This window comes from Hyperolius riggenbachi, chromosome 4 (assembly GCF_040937935.1).
Source record: "Hyperolius riggenbachi isolate aHypRig1 chromosome 4, aHypRig1.pri, whole genome shotgun sequence".
Taxonomy (NCBI): Eukaryota; Metazoa; Chordata; class Amphibia; order Anura; family Hyperoliidae; genus Hyperolius; species Hyperolius riggenbachi.
Window position 1 is genome coordinate 243,710,107 of NC_090649.1, and position 23,223 is coordinate 243,733,329.

At 44.0% G+C, this 23,223-nt stretch overlaps 1 protein-coding gene across 3 annotated transcripts in view; it reads right to left on the reverse strand.

Moving 5' to 3' along the window:
- PHIP (pleckstrin homology domain interacting protein) overlaps positions 1 to 23,223 on the reverse strand; it is a 156,250-nt gene that overhangs the window by 46,898 nt on the left and 86,129 nt on the right. For all 3 annotated transcript variants that reach the window (XM_068281525.1, XM_068281524.1, XM_068281526.1), the window contains exons 23-27: positions 20,593 to 20,824; positions 17,279 to 17,398; positions 9,599 to 9,706; positions 3,944 to 4,068; positions 3,136 to 3,218 (exon numbers count right to left, since the gene is read on the reverse strand). In XM_068281525.1, coding sequence (XP_068137626.1) covers positions 3,136 to 3,218; positions 3,944 to 4,068; positions 9,599 to 9,706; positions 17,279 to 17,398; positions 20,593 to 20,824 — 668 coding nt within the window. The remainder of the gene's footprint in view (positions 1 to 3,135; positions 3,219 to 3,943; positions 4,069 to 9,598; positions 9,707 to 17,278; positions 17,399 to 20,592; positions 20,825 to 23,223) is intronic.

The window sequence follows — 23,223 nt, forward strand, 5'->3', positions numbered from 1 at the left end:
GCTTTTAGTGTGTGTTCATTTTGTTTAGTAATCACCTTATTTTCTATGCATTTTAAAGGTAAAATAAGGGGAAAAGATGAAAAAAAAATCTATTTCTTCATTTACATCCATTATAGCTTTAAATTAAACAGTGTTGACTATAAGTTAAACCCACTAATTTTATTTGCTCATCCATCCTGGTTATTGCAACATTTAGATTATGTTCCTAGCACAATGTATGGAGAGAATATTGTATTTGGAAATAAAGGTGTCTTTTTTCTGTTTTGTGTTTTTTGCTTTCTCATTGTACACGGTCAATGATTACAAGGCCTTATTTTGAAAAATAATAGTAATATACCCTTATGGCATACATATTTAAAAAGCCAGGTTCCTAAGGTAACAATATATGTTGTTTCTTTCATATTCTGTCACTTTGTTTTCATTTTACAAGTCTTTTATTTTGGTACAGAATATGCAAAAATGTAATTTCTTTTGATTCAGTTTGTGACTAAAAAAAATAAAGGAGACATGCGCCTCAACCCTAAAACTCTTTAAACTCTATTCTACTACTTATCACGGTTAAAATGATACCACATATGTCTCTTGTAGTGTTGCTAAAACTTTCCCAAGTTTGATCATAATTCTGAAAATGACTTTTTATATTTGATTGAGTTTGTCCCTACCTATTTTTCATGTGACGTGGTTCACAGCTTTTAGACACACCAAAATGGATTCCACAACTCGTCACGGTTAAAATGATACCACATGTGCCTCATTTAGTAGCAAACTGGTGGTGCACTCTCCACAACAACACTGGACAAATATATTTGTCCAGTTGGGCTTAAGTGGTTAAAGAGACACTGAAGCGAAAAAAAAATTATGATATGATTTGTATGTGTAGTACAGCTAAGAAATAAAACATTAAGATCAGATACATCAGTCTAATGGTTTCCAGTACAGGAAGAGTTGAGAAACTCCAGTTGTTATCTCTATGCAAACAAGCCATTAAGCTCTCCGACTAAGTCTTAAGCTGGCCATACACTGGCCCGATTTGCTGCCGTTTCGACAGCAGATTCGATCACTGGGATCGAATCTGCTGCCAATCGTTCGCGCTACACGCCGAATTTCGATCCATTCCGTCCGATCGCGTCGTGCGGAAAATAACCGTCGGTCGCCCGCGGGTAAAGAGCACATCGCTAACGGCGTTCGAGTGCCCGACGACCGACGCAATACATTACCTGCTCCGCCGGCGCGACTCGCGGGTCTCCGCTCTTCTTCTCCGCTCTGGTCTCCGGCATGCTTCCCTTCTTCCTGTCCCGGCAGGAAGTTTAAACAGTAGAGGGCGCTCTACTGTTTAAACTTCCCCCAGACAGGAAGAAGGGAAGCATGCCGGAGACCAGACCAGAGCGGAGAAGAAGAGCGGAGACCCGGAAGTCGCGCCCGCGGAGCAGGTAATGTATGCGGGATGGGGGGGAAGCGGCGGCAGCACCACCACCACCACAGATTGTGAACGGTTTCAGGCTGAAATCGGTTCACAATCTGTTTGCAGTAAAGGCAGCCATATGATCCCTCTCTGATCAGATTCGATCAGATAGGGATCTGTCTGTTGGTCGAATCTGATGGCAAATCGACCAGTGTATGGCTACCTTTAGTCGTGGAGAGGGCTGTTATCTGACGTTTATTATCTCAACTGTAAGTGAACTGTTTACTTTTCCTCTGCTAGAGGAGAGGTCATTACTTCACAGACTGCTCTGAAAGACTCATTTTGAATGCTGAGTGTTGTGTAATCTGCACATATTACAGAATGATGCAATGTTAGAAAAAACACTATATACCTGAAAATAAAAGTATGAGAATATTTTCTTTGCTGCTAATCTTCTAGTAATTATTCATAGTACACAACCAATTCACTATATCACATTTTTTTTCGCTTTAGTGTCTCTTTAAACAGGCACAGTTTAACAGGCACAGTTTTTGCCTGACCAGCCCTCCCTAGTGTTTCCAGCTCGATCATACAATCTCACTGTCAGACAGCCATTTCAGGGAGTAGAACAGACCATTTTTACCGAAGATATTGAACTACTGTTAGACATTTTACATGATCTTGTTTTTGTGAGCTTCTTGTATGTCCTACCTTGTATGTTAACCCCATGTATCTATTGTGCACCACTGCATAATATGTTGGCACTTTAGAAATACAATAAATTAATAAATTATACTTATATAAGAAGGTATTGAGTTTTTATAGCTGTTGACCTGTTAGCTTTTAGCAAAGTTATCCTGTCAATTAATCAACCTATTAATTATTCGTAAGTTGCTCTAAAGTTACCCACTTTTTAGGATTTTCTTTGGTTTCTCAATGGTTAATGCAATGCAAAATACGTGCTCCTTTGCTAACTGGTACATATTAAAAGTGCTCTAGTTAGTGTGACGCTAATGAATTTGCCTTGTACTCAATGTAATTTTGGTTTCATGGGAAGCATATGCTTTTGAGCAGATCATATCAACATAATCAACTACTGGTTGGTGATGCTAGCAGTTTACTTGAACAAGACTTGAAATGGAAAAACTATTTAGCCTACTACATCCCAGGTCTATAGAAGCCAGACTATCCATCCCATCACCAAATGTCAACTGAACAGGCACTCCTACCTCACAGCTGCACCCCAAACCCCACTCATCTTTCCCTCTCATTACTTGCTCCTGGCTGTGATGAGCTCAATGAACAGCCTAACACACTGTGGAGCATGTAAAAACAGGAACTAGAGCGGTAATAATGGGCAGGGTGTGCCAACTTTAGTTGGGTGTAGCGGGAAAAGGAGTAGCTTCTGGGTTGAGATCTATGGACTGAGTAACATCATATCATAATGGTCTTGTGCAAAGAAAGAAAAATATATGACTGGCCAATCCATAGGTGCACCATCATTTCAAATCTCTTTTGTATGGGGGGGAGGGGGGAGCATACTATGTTGTCAAATTGTTTAAGTGTGTGTGTATAAATATATATATATATATATATATATATATATATATATATATATATATATATATATATATATATATATATATATATATATATATATATATATATATATTTATTTATCTATATCATCTTAAGCAGCATATTTTGAATGAACAGTTTTTCTCCAGACATACCAATCCTCCACTGTCTACGCCTGGCTTCATCAAACTGCTGCCGGAGAACTAAGAAGTCTATCACGTCTGGCATGTCATGATACCTGTTGCAAGATAATAGATCACACACTTGAGTATACTTGTTATAGGAATACACTCTCCAGTCATTTGTAGACTAGTGGCACTTTAACATACACGATCTGGAAACTCTCTACAACAGCCATAAGATATACTTCACAATGTGCTGGCATTCACATTTCTTTAACAGAGCTGGGCCACATCAGTGGATATTTAAAGTGGAAATCAAGGCAATCTCTCCTTGGGTCAGTAAATGGCATTAGTGTTCCTGTTAGGAAAATTTTCCTTTACCTCCTGATCCTGAGGCAGCATCAGTGTACAAAGATAGGTGGATTCTACAATATTAGGATCATCACTAGCGAACAACTGAATGCAGCTTGGAATAGGACCATTCCAAATCGGCAGCTAGTTCAAGTCTAAGCTGCATGCAATTCAGAAAAAATGGAATCTCCTCAGTGGGGTCTAGTCAAGGACACTAGTGACAGGGAGGGGCTATTTTACATTGCTCTTTCCGATATTTTTATACACGAGGCCCATAGAATTTTTAACATCAAATATCTACAAGCTCTTTCTGACCAACCTTTTCCCCTGAAGTCCATAGGGATTCAATAAATGAATGTGATCAATTAAATCCCTCATTCGGTCTATAACCATTTTATTTACATTAAGACTACATAAAATGCATTGTGTTTTGTAAGCCTGCAAGCTAAACATATTAAAGCAATAAAAAGGTAGGTAATCCATTACTTACTTCATTGTAAAAGCTCCTCCTGTCAGTTTCCCAGTATCAGAGTCAAGGAAGGCAAGTTTAAGACAGCAGAGAGTGGGCAAGCCAACTTCATATTTAATACCGACAATCTTCATAAGTTCTTGTTCCTTTGGTAACAAAAAGCAGTAAAATCAAATGAATGAAATCTGAGCACAAACCCTTTATAGTAACAAATAGGTTTCATTTCTAGATCTCTTTTCCTTACCTACCCAATGTGATTATTAGAGTTCTTCTAAGGGCCCTTTACCACTACGTACCTTTAATTTCCACTAGCACGATATTGCCGCAATCCATCGCTTATACAAGTGCAACTGCAATGAAAATCGCGCAGGTTGGCAATTGTGCTTTCAGGGAAAAAATTGACACGGTTGAGACCGACAAAGGGGACATGATCGGCTTTATAAAGCAAATGGCATTGTAGTGGTAAAGGGCCTTTACACCCTGCATCACATATGGATGGAACGGTTACCTGCTCTATATTGCGCTACATCTGCCCAGCAGCAGATAGCCTTATGTAATGGTTAGGATTCCTGCTACAGTTAGTTTCACCTCCTGGTGACCCCCATGTTTAAGGATTACACAACTTCTACACACCAGTAACTATCCTTCTGCATTCCTGAAAGCAATTATTTCTACACCTGTGAATTCTCTTCTTAGGCCCCATTCACATCTAAAAGTACAAAACGTTAGCGCTTATCGCTTGCATTTTGCGAAAATGGTTTTACCGTAATAAAAAAAAAATCACTGGACACCTCCATGATTCAGAGCGATTGCAGTCAGCTCTTTATTAAGCACTGTACCGCGATCGTTCCAGAATCGTGCCAAAATGCTGCAGGGAACAAGTTTAGCAATTGGCGCTAATCGCAAAACGGCTGCAGTGAGAACACTGGCATAGGGTAATCTAGCACTAGCGTTTTAAAAAGCGCTGGCACTTTAGCGATTAGTAGGAATCACCCGCTAATTGCTCAGGTGTGAATGGGCCCTCAAGGGTTCCACATTTCGACACTTTGCCAGAACTTCAGTTTACTATTGGATTTCCAGCCCTACATTGTGAAGTCTGATCCATATTCTGCCTGACGTGGTCCGTGTTACCTGGTTGTATGTGTATATGTGCACATATATGTGAGCATGTGTATATAAAAATATATGTGGTATTTTGATTTATTTCTTGTGTTTGGGTTTGATCCACTGTGGAAGAACTGTTCACCTTGCACCACATATCTATGGCTGAGCCATTGCATATGCTGCAAACATGATTGCATTGCTGGAACTTTCAGGGGTCCCACCAAGTATACCGCATGTTGGGGGGGGGGGGCCACAGCTTAACCCCTTCCTGACCGCCTAATGCAGAGAGGCATCGGGAAGGTGGCAGACCCAGGACCACGTAACACCGAAAGGCGTCAAGAGTGGTGGGCAGAGATTAGCAGGAATCGCGTGCGCCGATGTGCATGCATCCCCACTCTGTCATCAGTCTACCAGCGAAGATCGCCGCTAGCAGACTTAGACGGTGAAACTGCAGTCTATTTACATTGTACAGCGTTGCGATCTGCTGTAGCACTGTACTGGGGACAGCCCTGTCACTCGGCTGACCCCTGGGGAGGCTCCAAAAGCGATCCCCTCATGAGAGAGGATCGTCATGATTGGCTGTCAGGGAGGGGGGAAAAGAAAAAGAAAAGAAAATTACAAATAATAATAATAAAAAAAAAAAAAAAATACTGTTGACACCAGCGATCAGTGCCCAGCAACAGAAAACTGTGTTGGTGGGCAGAAAAGAGGGAAAAGGAGGGGTTTGGTGTGGATCCATTTGTGTGCTCAGTTGTGTGGCTCTGCAGCAAGCTATTAAAGCTGCAGAGTACTGAATTGTAAAAAATAGCCTGATCACCCGGAGGGGAAGGGGGGGGGGGGGGGGGTTGAAGGGGGACTGCGAGCCTGTAGTTAAAGGAAAGGACCAAGGAGAAATTAAGATCTACTTACCTGGGGCTTCCTCCCACCCCTAGAAGCCCATCTGTCCCTCGCCCCAGCTCTACCGGTCCGGGGGTCTCCTCCGTTGAGACTGCGCCTATGCACGCTCACATAGACTGGAGCGTTTTGTGCAGACGCAGTACTTCTGCGCAGAATGCTTCGGGCCACATGAGTGCAATCATAAGCAGCGCAGAGGATGCCGACCTTGCCAGGCTAGCATTTGCAACGGAGGGGATTCCTGGACACCGGAGGTGCAACGAGGGACAGATAGGCTTGCCAGGGGCTGAAGGAAGCCCCTGGTAAGGAGATCCTTTTTTTTTTCCCTCAGATTTTTCCTTTAAAGAGACTCTAACAATTTTTTCAGCCTTAGTTCTTCTAGCCTATGAGTTCCTATGCCTGTTCTAATGTGCTGGGGCTTACTGCAGCTCTTCCTAATTACACTGTCTCTGTAATAAATCAATGTATCTTTCCTCTGTCCTGTTTGTCGGGCTAAGGCTTTGATTGTGTGGAATGTGCAGGGCTGCTTGTGATTGGTAGAAGCGATACACACCCTCTGCAGGCCCCCTGCATACTCACACACTATGCTTAGCTGAGCCTATTAGAAGCTGGTTAGTTTGTTTGTAAACATTGCCTAAAACTGTTAATTACAAGCCAGGATTGCAGCAGAGAGTGGCAGAAACAGCACAGAGGGGCACAGGAGAAAATAAGGAATAGAATGGTATGCTTTTTAGTGTAAGAATATTAGAGTACAGATTCTCTTTAAAGAAGAACGGAATTTAGGCTACCACCAGCTTAAAAAAAAAATGCATACTGGATCCCTTGCCTCAGCAAAATGGTATTGGGCAGAGGATTCAGCTTGCAAGTAGTTAAAATAAATGTTTATACTTAAAAGGATAATAATCAGGATTTCGTATTAAAATGTGAAGATAATTATTGTGCAAGGCATGATCATTTTTAGTTTGGGTCCACTTCATAAGTTAGGTAAGAGGAAACAAAAGTAAAAAGTGTAGGCCAGGGCTGCCCAATGCGTCGATCGCGATCTACCAGTAGATCGCGAAGGACTGCTGGGTAGATCGCGTCTGCATTTTAAAATAGTATGCCAGATGCTGACTATAGAGCGCCGGCGTACCGTCTGATTGAGCTGCTCTGCTGCCCTATGCAGAGCAGCACAGAGCACACAGCCAATAGGGAGAGGCAAAGAGCGCCGCGTCATGCCCCCCTCCTTCCTCCCCAGCCCTCCCACTTCCTCTTTGTCAGCCGCTCTCCTCCTCATGTAGTCTGGAACCCAGTCGTTGACCCTGCATGCCTTGCAGCACTGACATCGGATTAGCGACAATCCGCAGTGAAGAGGAGAGCGGTGGGTAAGGACGTGTATACAGGAAGTGCTTTGCCTGTATACACGCCGTTACCCTCCGCTCTCCTCTCCACCGCTGGTCACCGCTATCAGATGTCTCAGTGCTGCATGCTCCTCCGGGCATGCAGGGTGAGTGAAGGGGGGTGGAGGAGAGCGGCGGCTGGTGGAGGGAGGGGGACCTATCTATATGACTGGGGCACCTATACCTAGCTATCTATATATGGGGGGCACCTACACGTGGCTATCTATATGTGAGGGGGAACCTATGCCTAGCTATCTATGTGGGGGACACCAATGCCTAGCTATCTATGTGGGGGACACCAAATGCCTAGCTATCTATGTGGGGGACACCAAATGCCTAGCTATCTATGTCGGGGACCACCTATGCCTAGCTATCTATATGTGTGGGGCACCTATGCCTAGCTATCTATATGTGTGGAGCACCTATGCCTAGCTATCTATATGGGGGACCACCTATGCCTAGCTATCTATGTGGGGGACACCTATGCCTAGCTATCTATATGTGGGGAACACCTATGCCTAGCTATCTATATGTGGGGGGCACCTATGCCTAGCTATCTATATGTGTGGGGCACCTATGCCTAGCTATCTATATGTGGGGAACACCTATGCCTAGCTATCTATATGTGGGGGGCACCTATGCCTAGCTATCTATATGTGGGGGGCACCTATGCCTAGCTATCTATGTGGGGGACCACCTATGCCTAGCTATCTATGTGGGGGACACCTATGCCTAGCTATCTATATGTGGGGGAGCACCTATGCCTAGCTATCTATGTGGGGGACACCAATGCCTAGCTATCTATATGGGGGACACCAATGCCTAGCTATCTATATGGGGGACCACCTATGCCTAGCTATCTTTGTGGGGGACACCTATGCCTAGCTATCTATATGTGGGGAACACCTATGCCTAGCTATCTATATGTGGGGGGCACCTATGCCTAGCTATCTATATGTGGGGGGCACCTATGCCTAGCTATCTATATGTGGGGGGCACCTATGCCTAGCTATCTATGTGGAGGACACCTATGCCTAGCTATCTATATGTGGGGAACACCTATGCCTAGCTATCTATATGTGGGGGGCACCTATGCCTAGCTATCTATGTGGGGGACCACCTATGCCAAGCTATCTATATGGGGGACCACCTATGCCTAGCTATCTATATGGGGGACCACCTATGCCTAGCTATCTTTGTGGGGGACACCTATGCCTAGCTATCTATGTGGGGACCACCTATGCCTAGCAACCTATGTGGGGGACACCTATACCTAGCTATCTATATGTGGGGGAGCACCTATGCCTAGCTATCTATATGGGGGACACCTATGCCTAGCCATCTATGTGGGGGACACCTATGCCTAGCTATCTATGTGGGGGACCACCTATGCCTAGCTATCTATATTTGGGGGGCACCTGTGCCTAGCTATCCATGTGGGGGGCACCTATGCTTAGCTATCTATATGGGGGGCACCTTTGCCTAGTTATATAGGGGGCACCTATGCTTAGCTATCTATATAGGGGGCACCTATGCTTAGCTATCTATATAGGGGGCACCTATGCTTAGCTATCTATATGGGGGCACCCATGCCTAGCTATCTATATGGGGGGCACCTATGCCTAGCTATATAAGGGGACCTATGCCTAGCTTTCTATACGGGGGCACCTATGCGTAGCTACTTATATTAAGGGCAGATATACCTGGCTATTTTAAATGTTGGTAGATCTCTTGAGCTCTGGAATTTTAAAAGTAGCTCGCGAGTCAAAAAAGTGTGGGCACCCCTGGTGTAGGCAAACTTCATGGTGTAAATACATTTTAGAACAGATCATTAAAGCATTGAAAACGGCTCACCATGAGCTGTCTAATACTAATTTTTACAAGACGCTAAACACTAAACTTGCCTACATTATGCTTAACACTGACCCACACTAAGCTTTTCTGCACATTATCATACAGCGTAAACAAGCTGGAAAAGGCCTTATGCTGGGCATTCACGAGTCGATCCAGCGGCTCGACTCCAGCCGTGTCCCCGCTCGTCCGCCCGGATCGATTCCCGCTCGTCCCCGCCGGCGCTTCTCATCTTCCGCGCGATTCGCCGCTATTGTCCTCCCACGGGTATTGAGTGCGGAATCGATCCCCGGGGTGATCGGACACGTCGGACCCCATCAGGCTCGATTGATAAGCCTCCCTCAATGCCGTGTATGCCCAGCATTAGTGACAGCACCACTATTAACGAAACATGCACCGAGATGATCAGTCAGTGCTGTAAGGACTGGAAACACATTTTCAAACTTACCCTCAACTCCATTTTATGCCAAGGCTGTTTCTTATGGTTTATCCGATAAATTTTATTTTTTCTCGCCATTTCCACATAAGCCTCATGCCCTTGTCGAAAATAGTAGACCTGGCAAACACAAGATAACAGAATACAATGTTAAATTTAAAAGTACATATAACAACCCGGTAAATATCCTCACAGCTTAACACCTTTTAAAGGGATCCTGAACTCAAAGTAGATCAGAGATAAAAACTTTAAGGCTCCCTGCACACTGCAAATCCGTTTTCCGATTCCGATTCCGTTTCCGATTCCGTTTCCGATTTTCCTTGAATACATTCAACAGAAAAACGGATCAAAAAACGCAGCATGCAGTGAAGATTAAAAATCTGAATCGGAATCGGATGTAAAAACAGATTAAAAAGCGGAATCGGAATCTGAAATGCATGCAGTGTGCAAGAGGCCTAAGGCTAGTTACACACCAAGACGTTGCGTTAGTTGCTACGTTAAGGTCGCATAACATGCACCTAACGCAAGGCCTGGTGCACTTCGATGTGGACGTCAGAGTGAGCCGCGTTGTGCAGCTCACTCTGTCGTTCGTGATGCGTACTCTTGGACGCATGCGGCATCACGTGGTCCCGCCGGCCAATCGCCGCACAGAGCGGGCGCACCAGGAAGTAAACACTGTACGTCACAACGTGCAGTGAATATTAATTAGCCATGTGCCTGGCCGCTCTCCGCTCCTCCCCAACCTGACTGAGCATGCGCAAACAGTCTAACGCGGCTTAAGCCGCTGTAACGCCGTAGCATGCTGCACTTTCGGGAGAACGTGCAGCGTTACATGTAACGCAACGTGGGCTGTGTGAACAGCCCACTTGTGTTACATTGCTGTGCGTTGGGGGAGCGTTACAGGCTGCACTAACGTGCGCCTCTAACGTCTTAGTGTGTAAGCAGCCTTAATCATAGCATAATTTTGTTCCTTTCATATAGTGTATAGGGCATTCCTCGAGCCAAATACTTTTTTTGTTTTGTTTTAATACTCTAATTCCCTATAAAACTAAACAAGCCTCGCCCATAGCTCCTTTTGTGCCTTGGCACTGTAGCAAGGGCTTATGGGAGCTCAGTCTGGGCAGGAGGAGGAGTTTACGAGCCATTGATTTCAGAGGCAGAGGGGAGGAGGAGAGGGGACTGAATTTACACGCACAGGCACGCTGATAGCATCTCCAGTCCTCAGCCTGTGACAATGTCAAACAGAACATGGCTGCCCTCATTGTATCACAGGAATAAAGAATCAAACTTTTGAAGCGGTTTGCAGCTAGATATGCTGTGTAAATTATCTAAACTTTAGATAAGATATATAGACAAGTTACTGGTTATCGTTTTTCATCTCGAATCCGCTTTAATGCATTTTTTTTTAAAGAAATAGTATTTGTATAGTCGGCTCTGAAACGTGATCAGATTTTGTATTACTTTACTAGTCTGTGAAATCCTATTTTTCAGATATTCTTCACTTTGTCAGTTTCTAGCCCTCTGACCCAGCTCCCTACCTTGTCTTTCTAGTGCAAATATTTTAATATCAGAGATAATTTTAAGTCAGAAATTAACAGTTTAGACCAGGGGTCTCAAACTCGAGGCCCGCGGGCCATTTGCGGCCCTCGATACAATATTTTGTGGCCTTCGCCTGCAAAAGCTTATAGTTTGCTTCAGTGCACCCAAGTAATTCGCCGCATCCCCGCCGTTAAACGAGGGCTGCAGAGCCCTCAAATCACCCGGGGGGCAATCCGCCGGCATTTCCTGGAAGGGGCAGATCTTTCAGCTTCAGCTCTGCCCCTCCTGACGTCAATCGCGGTGCATCGCCGCCTCTGCCCGCCCCTCTCTGTGAAGGAAGAGTGAGAGGGGTGGGCAGAGGCGGCGATGCCGCTCAATCAGCGCGGGAACTGCTGATTGATTGATTCTCTTATGCGGCCCAGCCTTATCCTGACTTTGCCTCCTGCGGCCCCCAGGTAAATGGAGTTTGAGACCCCTGGTTTAGACAAAAAGGGTGTTAATGTTACATGCAGATGTCATGCAGAATTTGCAGAAACCAAGATGGCAGATCCCATAACACAGAGAGCACAGCTTTGTCCAGTAAAGTGGGAGGACACATTTGTACTAATAAAACAATGTTATTTAGGTATGCATAACACAGCAGTAACAATGATAAAAAGAAAATTGATTCTCGGTTTGCTTTATTTCTTAATTTACAGCTCAACTCTGGGTAGCAATGCAAAATCCTATACCAATAAATAAAGCCTCGCCAATAAATTCCTCTACATGAGTTTAAAATAAATAAAATTCACTTATAGTTTTTTTTTAGCCAGAGCCTGACATTTGGGTCACATGACACTTAGTTGCTAACTGGGTATAAATGTTCAGCTAATGGAGCTAGTTAAATAAACAATAAACTCAAGCAGCTAAGCTAATGGGGTAAAAACCTGAAGTATAGAGCCCTTTTCCACTAGCAATCGCAATCACAAATCACAAACGCCAGTGATTGCGATTGCGATTTTTCATTAAGGGCCCTTTTCCACTAGCAATCGCTAGCGTTCACGCTGAACGCTAGCGATTGCTGAATCGCAATTACCGGCGATTCCCCGACGTTCGCGGCCGCGATTTTGCTATGCTATGCACTGCATAGCAAAATCGCGGCAATAATCGCTCCGCCGCGCGATCGCGATCCGGTCAAAAACGAATCGCGGTAGTGGAAATGACCTACCGCGATTCCTATGCTAAAAGCAAACTGTAGCGATTTGACAAATCACTAGCGGTTTGCGGTTTTGCGATTAAGCAATCGCAAACGCTGTAGTGGAAAAGGGCCCTAATTCTGTTATGCGATTGCGATTTGCGATTTTCATTTGCATTGCATTATCATTGTAAAAATCGCTCCAGCAAGCGATTGCGATTTGCGATTAGCGATTTCCAAATCGAATCACTGTAGTGGAAAATACTTCTCATGATTTATATGATAAAGTAACAACCCTAGCGATTTAAAAATCACTAGCGATTTGCGATTTTGCGATTCAGCAATCACAATCGCTCTAGTGGAAAAGGGCTCAGCCCAAACTGGTTACCACAAAGAACAAGTGCAAGATGTACATTAACAAGTACTTTTCATTTTACTTTTTTTATGAAAACACTGATGGCCTTTAAGATCATCCTTTTTCAAAAGCTTTCATTTGCTACACAAAATTTTCTAGGTACACACAATACAATTTTCCAGGGCTGTGGAGTTGGAGTCGAGGAGTCGGAGCAATTTTGGGTACCTGGGGTTGGAGTCGGAAGTTTAATAAACTGAGGAGTCGGAGTTGGATGATTTTTGTACCGATTCCACAGCTCTGCAATTTTGTGTTATATTTTTCCCAACATGTTGGGAAAAATCTATCTGGCAGGTAAATCTAACAGAAAATTGTATGGTGTGTACCTAGCAGCCTTTAATGAATTAATGCCCTGCTAGACTGGGTAAAAGAGTTCATCTTGGATAATAATGTAAAAATGCTGTACCACAAGGCACATTTGTGTGGACATCAGATGGCACAGACACTCACCAACAAATTTTAAAAACTGATTTTCAAGTAAAACAGACGTAATATTTATATGATGGAGGAAGGCTGAACTCTCTCCACTAGACTAGAAATCAAAAACATCCTAGTAACAACAAATAATTAGCGGCCACCTGGAGCAAAGAGCTTCAATTTCTTTGGTGGTTATTTTCCTTCTGAAGCTTGCACAGCTGTCACTAGGGATGGTCAATGAGATGGTAATTTTATGCAAATGTGTGCATCTTGAAAATGGATCAATAGTCTGTTTTCAAGCTGCATTCATTTGAATAAAATTACCATAAACATTTACATACACTTGGAATTCTTTGCATCTCATCAACCATCTTCAATTGTCACCAACAAGTGTTAAAGCGAACCTTAAAGTGGACCCAAATTAAAAATACAAGATTTCAGAAATAAAATCTATTTTCTAAATTATAATAATAAATAGCAGCCTTTTTTCAGCTGCATGATGACAAATATAAAATATTTTACATTTATTGGAGTAACCCCCTCCCTTCCTTTCAAATTGCCGGGAAAAAATCCAGCTAACTGGTGGAGTAGGTGGTGTCCAGCAATGGAGGAATTGCTAATGGTTGCCACCTGTATAATTCTAGTTATGAAAAGAGAAGGGTGAAAAGCATGCACTGAAATGCTCATAGGTTTGAAGGAGTGTTTATTTATCTTTGTATGTGTCAGAGTGGTGCAACTAAATATTTTTACCGTATATACTTGCAAGCAAGCCGAATTTTGGACCCACAAAAAATGGGTCAAAAGTTGGGGGGGGGGGGGGGGGGGGGTCGGCTTGCTTGCGGGTGATGTGCCTGAGGGTCGTCCCCCCCGCCCTCTCCCACCCGTTTCCCCGCGGCCGCTGCTATTACCTTTGCTCCGCGGCTTCCTATTCCCCTGTCCTGCTCTTAATTAACAGCAGCTCGCCCCACGGTGGCTGCTGCGTGATGACGGAGGAAGTACAGAGAGAGGTTCCCATAGTAACCACGAAGCCGCTCTCTGCGACTTCCTCGGTCATCACGCAGCAGCCGCCGTAGGGCGAGCTGCTGTGAATTAAGAGCAGGACAGGGGAATAGGAAGCCGCGGAGCTAAGGTAATAGCAGCGGCGCTAAACTAGCTTTCCTGGGCACGATACTAGCTATACTGGGCACGATACTAGCTATACTGGGCACGATACTAGCTATCCTGGTCACTATACTAGCTATCCTGGTCACTATACTAGCTATCCTGGGCATGATACTAGCTATACTGGGCATGATACTAGCTATCCTGGGCACTATACTAGCTATCCTGGGCACTATACTAGCTATCCTGGGCACTATACTAGCTATCCTGATCACTATACTAGCTATCCTGGGCACGATACTAGCTATCCTGGGCACGATACTAGCTATACTGAGGCAATACCTTCCCATACTGGGCACTATACTAGCTATACTGGGACACGGGGGGGAGTGGGGGGGGGGGTCATGCGGCCAGCATTTCCTACCCCCTGGCTTATATGAGGGTCAATCATTTTTTCCTGGTTTTTCAGGCAAAAGTTGGGGGGGTCGGCTTATATGTGGGTCAGCTTGCTTGCGAGTATATACGGTAATTAAAAAAATGTTTGGTTTGGGTCCGCTTTAAGGGAGAGGGATATGGAGGTTTCCTCTTAAAGCGGATCAGAGATGAAAAACTAACTATAACAAGTAACTTGTCTATATATCTTATCTAAAGTTTAGATAGTTTACACAGCAAATTTGGCTGCATACACCTTCAACAGTTTATGATGATTTATTGCTGTGATACAATGAGAGCAATGTTCTTTTTGTCATTACACACAGGCAAGCTGATCTGTGAAATCTCTGGCTAGTAGCCTCCTCCTGCCCAGACTGAGCTCCCATAAGCCCTTGCTACATGGGTCTGAGTGCCTTGGCATTTTGGAGAAGCTATGGGCGAGGCTTGTTTAGTTTATATGGAAATAGAGTATTAAAACAAAAAAAAAGTATTTGGCTTGAGGAATGCCCTTCAAACTATACATAAGGAACACAATTATGCAATGAATAAAAGTTCATCTCGGATCCACTTTAAACAATACCAGTTGCCTGGCAGTCCTGTTGATCTCTTTGGCGGCGGTAGTCGCTGAAATCACACAGCTGAAACAAGCATGCAGCTAATCCAGTCTGACTTCAGTCAGAGCACATGATCTGCTTGCTTGTTCAGGGGTGGTGGCTGAAAGTATTAGAGACACAGGATCAGCAGGAAAGTCAGGCAACTGGTATTTTAAAAGGAAAAATCCATAGCCTTCTCAGTTTAGGTTCCCTTTAAGGCCTCTTTTCCACAGACAGTTGATAAGCAGTGAAATGCCTCTCAAACCCTCACAAGTGCTTGCTGCTACCTGGTAACTGCTTGCTGCTGCCAGATAACTGCTCACTACTGCCTGGTAACTGCTTGCTGAGCACACAATTAAAGCGGACCCAAACCGAAAACATTTTTTTCTTTAATTCAAAATATTTAGTTGCACCACTGACACATACAAAGATAAACACTCCTTCAAGCCTATGAGCATTTCCGTGAGCGCTTTTCAACCTTCTCTTTTCATTACTAGGGTTACACAGGTGGCAGCCATTAGCAATTCCTCCATTGACGTACACCTTCTACTCCACCAGTTTGCCGGATTCTGCCCCGGCAATATGAAAGGAAGGGAGGGGTTCCTTCAATAAATGTAAAATATTTTATATTTGTCATCATGCAGCTGAAAAAAGTCTGCCATTTATTATTCTAATTTAGAAAGTAGATTTTATTTCTGAAATCTTAGATTTTTAATTGGGGTCCACTTTAAACTGTCTATGTATGGCAGGCACTAAGGCCTCTTTTCCACAATGACCTATTTAAAGTGATGTATTAAATTTTAACCTCCTGAGCGTTACACTGCTCAGGAGGTTTTGTTACTTTTTGCCCGATTAATAAAATTATTATCCCAAATGACTGTAAACCATTTACCTAGCACTAGGCTAGCTAGTAAAGGTGTTGGCCACCCACCCCTCCCCCCCGATCCCTGCTGCTCCCCCGTTTATACGTTACCCAGGCCTGGATCCAGCGATCGCCACAGCCGCCCTGGACAGCTCCGGTCTTCACTATGGGGAGGATCGCACATGACGTCACCAACGTCATGGGGGGGGCGTGTTAATGTATAAATGGGGGGGGGGATCGAGGGGGATCGCAGGGGTACTAGCTAGCCTAGTGCTAGTTAAATGGTTTGTAGTCATTTGGGACAATAATTTTATTATGGGGAACTCCTGGGGCCACAGAGCGGTATGCCCAACACAGTGTCAGGCATATCGCTAAGGAAGTTAGTCAGAATACACTAGCTTATAAATTCTCTTACCAAAACTGCTATGCCAAACACTTCTGTGACTGTGGAAGCTGAGAGGGAGGACAGATGGGACAAAGAAACAAGAAAGAGCAAAGTAGAATATGTTGTAACCTTGCAGACAATCCTGTCCAATTACGTTTTTTTTTTTTTTTTTTTTTTAATTTAAGCTTAATAGAGGGATGATAACATTGGTTGAATTGACATTCTTTGCATTTTACCATTTTAAAAACGGATAAAGTGAATAGTGTGCCACCTTGGCTTAATGTGTAGAACTAGGCCTGTTTACAGTCGACGTTTACACTGATTTTTTTTTCTTCTTGCAGATCTGCAGGGGCAACGCAGAATTTTGCTCTAGTGTTTCTTAACCGTGCAAACTGGTTGGTAGTCCAGCAATTCAAGGCCACCCCTCATTAAGGGCTCATTCAGACTATACGCGCTGCCGTGCGCATTTTGGCAGCTCGCATAGTGTGCTACATGCAAGAACAATAGAAGGGCATAGACAGCCCTTCTACCATTCCCATCATATGTGCTGCGCAGCAGTGCGATGCACTATCGCGCTGCTGCATGCATTTTTCGGAATCACAGTGCAGATCCCATTCACTGCAGTGAATGAGATCTGCAGCACATAGTAGCGCAGTTAGTGTGCGATCGTAAGCGTTGCACAGCCATCTGCGCTGAATGATGTGAATGAGGTCTTACAGTGCATTCAAATTAATCAATAAGAATTAACACATACAGTGAAAACAGCCCTCATAATACCTCATCACCCATCTGTGGAACAAAAGGACATCTCCTTGGAACCGTGTCAGTAATCCATACAGATGGAAGCCACTCTTCAAGCGTCAGGCCTTGTTCTGTAAGGGCTGCAACCTGTAAACGCTATTTACAAAAAAGAAAAGAATTCTCAAAGTTTATGCTAAAAACATTATTTAGGACTACTATATTTTACCTAAAAATGTACTCGCACAGCAAAAAGCATACATGAGATTTTAAAATTTAACATTTCTTCCAAAATATGTAGGAGATGAGAGGAGACAGTATTGACAGCACTACAACAGAGCTCACAGCAAACCATGCATTGGATTATGAATGATCAACAGATGCAGACGTGAGAAAAAAAGGAATATACCACTGCTGCAAGCTGTTTAACCACTTCTCGAAGAAAATGATGTTTTAAAACGTCCTACTTGTACACTTATTAGTGCAAATAAGTCATTTTATTAAAGCGGACCTGAACTCAGAACGTCCTCTCTGCTCTAAAAGATACGCAACAGTATAACCACCTTTGAAGTGGAACTGTAGATATAAAATAAACACATTGTTTCACTTACCTGGGACTTCACCAAGCCCCCAAGCAGCCGTCCTGTCCCGTGCCGCTCCTCGAGTCTCCGTTCCCCCGCCACCGCTCGGTCCCGTATCTCGACTTTTGAGATAGGCATCTATCTCCCTTGGCCTTCCCACACATTCTCTATCTGGTAAGCAGGCGCTCTTCACAATACTACAGCACACGTGTTTTAATGCTTAATTTGTTAGGAAGGATTGATCCTCACTACACTTGGATGAATTGTGTTGCACAGATGAGTTTATGTATGCACTTCTTATTTGTTGATTTTTTTTGTACTGTATTTGGGGGCCTGTGTGTATGAACGTACCGAGCTATTTTTGGTGGGTGGGTGCAGACATGCACCCCCCTTTTTGTGACACTAGGTTGATTTAAGGGATTTTTCATTGTGGATATGTGTATAATGCGTGTATGCACACGCCCGCATGGTTTTGTGGGGGCGTAGGCATGCACGCATATTTTTTGCACTTTTTTGTATTTATTGATATGAGGCATTGGCACCTATCAGCACTTCAAGCACTTTTGTTTATATATGTGGCGCCTGCAGGAACCAGGAGATTATAGATCAAATTTGTATCAATTTATTTATTCATTATTATAAGTGGGGGTGAATATCCATTATAAATGGCAGCCTCTGGGATCTTTTTATAGACTTAATTGTTTTTAATGTACCTAGCTTGTTGAAATAAAGAAAGTTTTCTCATGTGAGATCCGAGATCGTATTTATTTTTGATGATTCATACTTTGCCCAGGATGGCTCTCTCTTTTTCTTGAATGGTGGGATCAGTATATGATAGATTGCCACAGGGCACTATTGAGGTGCACATAGATGCACAATTATGGTAGTGCTCATTTGTTGGTGTGACACTTCGGGAGGGGAACGGGGGACACCTCAGAGATGGGAGACGTTGTCTAGCGGCACGCTGGCGGGAGGTGACACGGCCAACAAATGTGCCTGCTGCAATGCGCACATGTAGGTTTAAGTAGCCGCCGGTCAGCGCATAGCTTTTTCTGTTTGTTTGCTGTGTCAATTACAGTGGGGGCTGCATGAGGGGGGACACCACTGACGAGTGACTCGAGTATAGGCTGAGGCCCCCACTTTTGGGATCAAAGTGGGGGCCTCAGCCTCAAGACTGCTTGAAAAATCTTCTGGGTCTTCAATCATGTTTATCACAGGATACTTAAAGTGACCCAGAGACTAAGCACCCTCATGTATTTTACCATTTATTAGTGGGAACATTAGAGAAAACACCTAGCAAACAAGGAGAAACAACAGTGGCAGGCAACGTGCAACAACAACAAAAGATACCTTGGGTATTACACAATGGACAGGTTGTAGTGTGCTTCAGACTAGGAAAAGTAGATCAGCATCAGATATTCAATATGTAGAACAAAGTCTGGCACTGCTTCCACTTTCCATAAAGAGAGATTTATTGTGTTCGGCTCATGATAGTACAAAAACTCATCATAAACTGTTCTCATAAAAGGTGCACATACCCATTTGGAGAGCGAGTCAGTTTGTGGGGCGTCTTCAGAGGCGTATGTGGCCACACACACCTCTGAAGACATTAAACCTAGCGAAACAGTCGTTAGGCGGGCGGCAGCCACCACAATGCCCCACAACCTGACTGACTCTCCAAAAGCTTATGTGCACCTTTTATGAGAACAGAGAAAAAACACCTACCCTGCTTGTTATCAGCCCTAATAAAAACTCAGACTGAGCATTCAGTCTGGCTTTGCTCAGGAATCATTATAGCTGAGTCTGTCTTCTCTGATGGCTTTTCAAGTCCAAGCCTGCCCGCTTCTGGCTCTGCTATAATAACTCAGCTATAATGATTCCTGAGCAGCCAGACTGAATGCGTAGTCAGGGATTTTATCAGGGCTGATAATCAGAAGGCTGAGCAGTGAGGAATGAAAGAGCAGGGTAGGTGTTTTCTCTAATGTTCCACTAATATACAGTATATGGTAAAATACATGGAGGTGCTTTGCCTCTGGTTCACTTTAAGAGTTAAATAAACACCAGGATTTAACCTCCCTGGCAGTATGATTATTTCCAGATTTTTATTTACAAAAGCGGTGCAATTTTCTCACAAGCTTTTAGACCCTAAAAATCATATTGCTTGATAAATCCTTTTAAGCAATACCAGTTGCCTGGCAGCCCTACTGATCTAATTGGCAGCATTAGTGTCTGAATCACATACCAGAAATAAGCATGCAGCTAATCTCGTCAGATCTGACAGTAATGTCATTAACATCTGATCTGCTGCATGCTTGTTCACGGTCTATGGCTAAAATTATTAGAGGCAGAGGATCAGCAGGATAGCCTGGCAACTGGTATTGTTTGTTTGTTTATAAGGAAATCAATATGGCAGCCTCCACAGCCCCTCATTATATTTGCTCATAGTATTTTCAAGTCCATGCACGTCAATGCATTACATACATTGTAGATTAGGTGAAAATAAGTTTGTGAATTCCACAATCATAATTTTGTGAAATCATATTTATAATCAGTATTGTAAGTTCAAAAATTAATGAAAGTAAAATTACACATTACGATCAACACTAGTATCCAACAGTACCCAAACAACAGGGCAGGTTATAAAGCATCACAAGTTTTCAACAGTAAGAATGGTATCAGTTTCCTCCAAGCAGTACAACAGATTGCTACAATGCAGTACATGGTTCAATCAACAATAATCAAATTATATTGCAGAAGGAAAGACTTCCTTACCTGTTTTCTCTCTTTTGGTTTCTTTTTCTTTGGTGATGCAGACGGCCCATCCTTTTCCTCAGTCCCCTTCTTTCGTTCCTTCTTACTCTGCTTCTGCTTAAACTTTTCAGCTGTTCCCTCGTCTTCAGAGCTACTTTCTGCCTTTTTGCTTTTCAGCTTAGGGGTTTTCTTTGGTGGCTGCAAATTGATGCCAGCATCTGCAGTCCAGTCTGAGTAATCACTTGAGTAGTCACTAAGAAATTGAACAAAACCCTTTTAGGACATACAAAGCAAGTGGCATATTCATAAAAGTAAAGATCTTGTCATGAATCACACACGCAATCCATGCCCGAGGCGATCTATATTGGCCTCTTCGGACAAGTTCTAGCATCTGTACATAGCTTAAAGAGAACCCGAGGTGGGTTTGAAGAATATTATCTGCATACAGAGGCTGGATCTGCCTATACAGCCCAGCCTCTGTTGCTATCCCCCTGAACTCTGTAATCCCTCATAAATCACAGCCACGCTGCTGGCAAACAGCTTGTCAGAGCTGGCTGTGTTTATCTCTATAGTGTCAGTCTGCTGCTCTCCCCGCCTCCTGCAGAACTCCGGTCCCCGCCTGCATCCCTTCCCTCCCTGCTGATTGGAGGGAAGGGACGGGGCAGGGACCAGAGCTATGCAGGAGGCGGGGGAGCAGCTGAGACTGACACTACAGATGTAAACACAGCCTCACAGCACAGTTGTGATTTAGGAGGGATTGCAGAGTGCAGGGGGACCTTAGTGGGGTTTTGGATAGCAACAGAGGCTGGGCTGTATAGGCAGATCCAGCCTCTGTATGCAGATAACATTCTTTAAACACACCTCGGGTTCTCTTTAAGGCTACATCGCATCTTATCTTAGCAACCAGTATTTTACATTCTTTGTCTTTGGGTCCATATTCTGTTTCCGTACTAGAAATTCACACACAGCTTTGGTATGGTGTAGCAGACAGGAACAGATGTTTTAGGAGTAGTTTAATTTAAGGGTACCTGAGGCGAAAAAGTAAAGAATTGATACTTACCTGGGCCTTCCTCGAGAACTATGGGCACTGTTGCCTCACTCATCATCCTCACCAATCATCTGTAATTTCTCCCAGTATTCGTGCTCCAGTCTGGGTCCACTGAGCATGTGCGCAGGTGCTGAACGCTCCCAGTGATGGGAGAGGGCACAGGGCTGATTATGCGCAGTGGACCCCGACTGTCATGACAGAAGTGCTAAAACCAGGAGGGATTACAGATTACTGGAGCAGCTGGGGAAGAAGGTGTGGGAGGCAAGAGTGCCCATGGTGCCGAAGAAAGCCACAGCTAAATATCATACAATAGTATACCTGTGGTGGAGGCACCCTGGCCTGGTAGATCTACAAGCTATGTGCAATATGTGCCCGGAATGGGTAAGAGGCAATCGCTTACCTCTTCAGGTGATAAGACACCCGCATAAAAGGAAAAAAAAATATTTCAACAAAAACTGGTAAAACAACTAGTTTCACTGGTACTAGCCCGCTTCCTCAGGTCAATTCAAAAAAGTTGCTGGATGGCTACAAATGCAATTGAAACAGAGAACCTCAACCAGTCTCTGAACTGGTTACTTTTGTCACTAGTTAAAGCTGCTGGATATGCAAATGCCGTATGGAAAAAATACAACTTGTTCGTACCTGTGCCCATGTAGTAACAGTGACCGCAAGATCAGAGACGCTCATGCTCACTGAATCAGGCACAACGTGTGCCAGCATGACAATGACCCAAAGCACACAGCCAAGGCAAAAAAAAAAAAAAAAAAATGTGGCTCAAGAAAAAGCTCATGGGGTTGGCTAACCAGTCACCAGACCTTAATCCAATAAGAAAGCTGTGGAGGAAGCTTAAGGTTTTAAGTTGCAAACATCAGCCTTGAAACCTTAATAATGGAGAGATTCTGGTGCAGACAGAGCAGTAATGCTGGACAGCTACAAATGCAATTGATATGCAGAACCTCAATCAGACTCTGAACTGGTTACGGTTGTCGCTAGTTAAAGCTGCTGGATATGCAAGTACCGCAAGGGAAAAAATACAACTTGTTCGTACCTGTGCGCACGTTCTGTCTTCATATCAATTGCCAATGTGGGAAGTGCCAAGTAAACTACTCCACCAGTCAAACATACGCCAGCTGCACACCTGTCCAGGGGTGCTTGAATGCGGAATGTAGTATACCATCCACAACTCAATATAATAGTAAATTTCAGTCTGTGCGTAAAGTCCTGTGTGCTTTATTCCTTACAGGGTACCTGAGATGAATGGAAACAAAAAATGTATACATACCTTGGGCTTCCTCCAGCCCCCTTCAGGCTGATCAGTCCCTCGCAGTCCTCTTCCACCTAATGGATCCTCCAGTCGGTACAGTCCAGCTGCGCTCTACCCGTTGTGCTCCAGTCGCCAGGAGTGCTCTGAGCAGTAGTACTGTGCAGATGCAGACAGTACTGCAACACAGATTGCAACAGGAGTACGATGGGGTGCGCGCAGGGCCAAGCCATTCCTGCGCTTTATGACTCAACTGTAAGCGGAGGATCCAGGAGGCGGAAGAGGAGAGCGAGGGACCGATCAGCCTGAAGGGGGCTGGAGGAAGCCCCAGGTATGTATACAT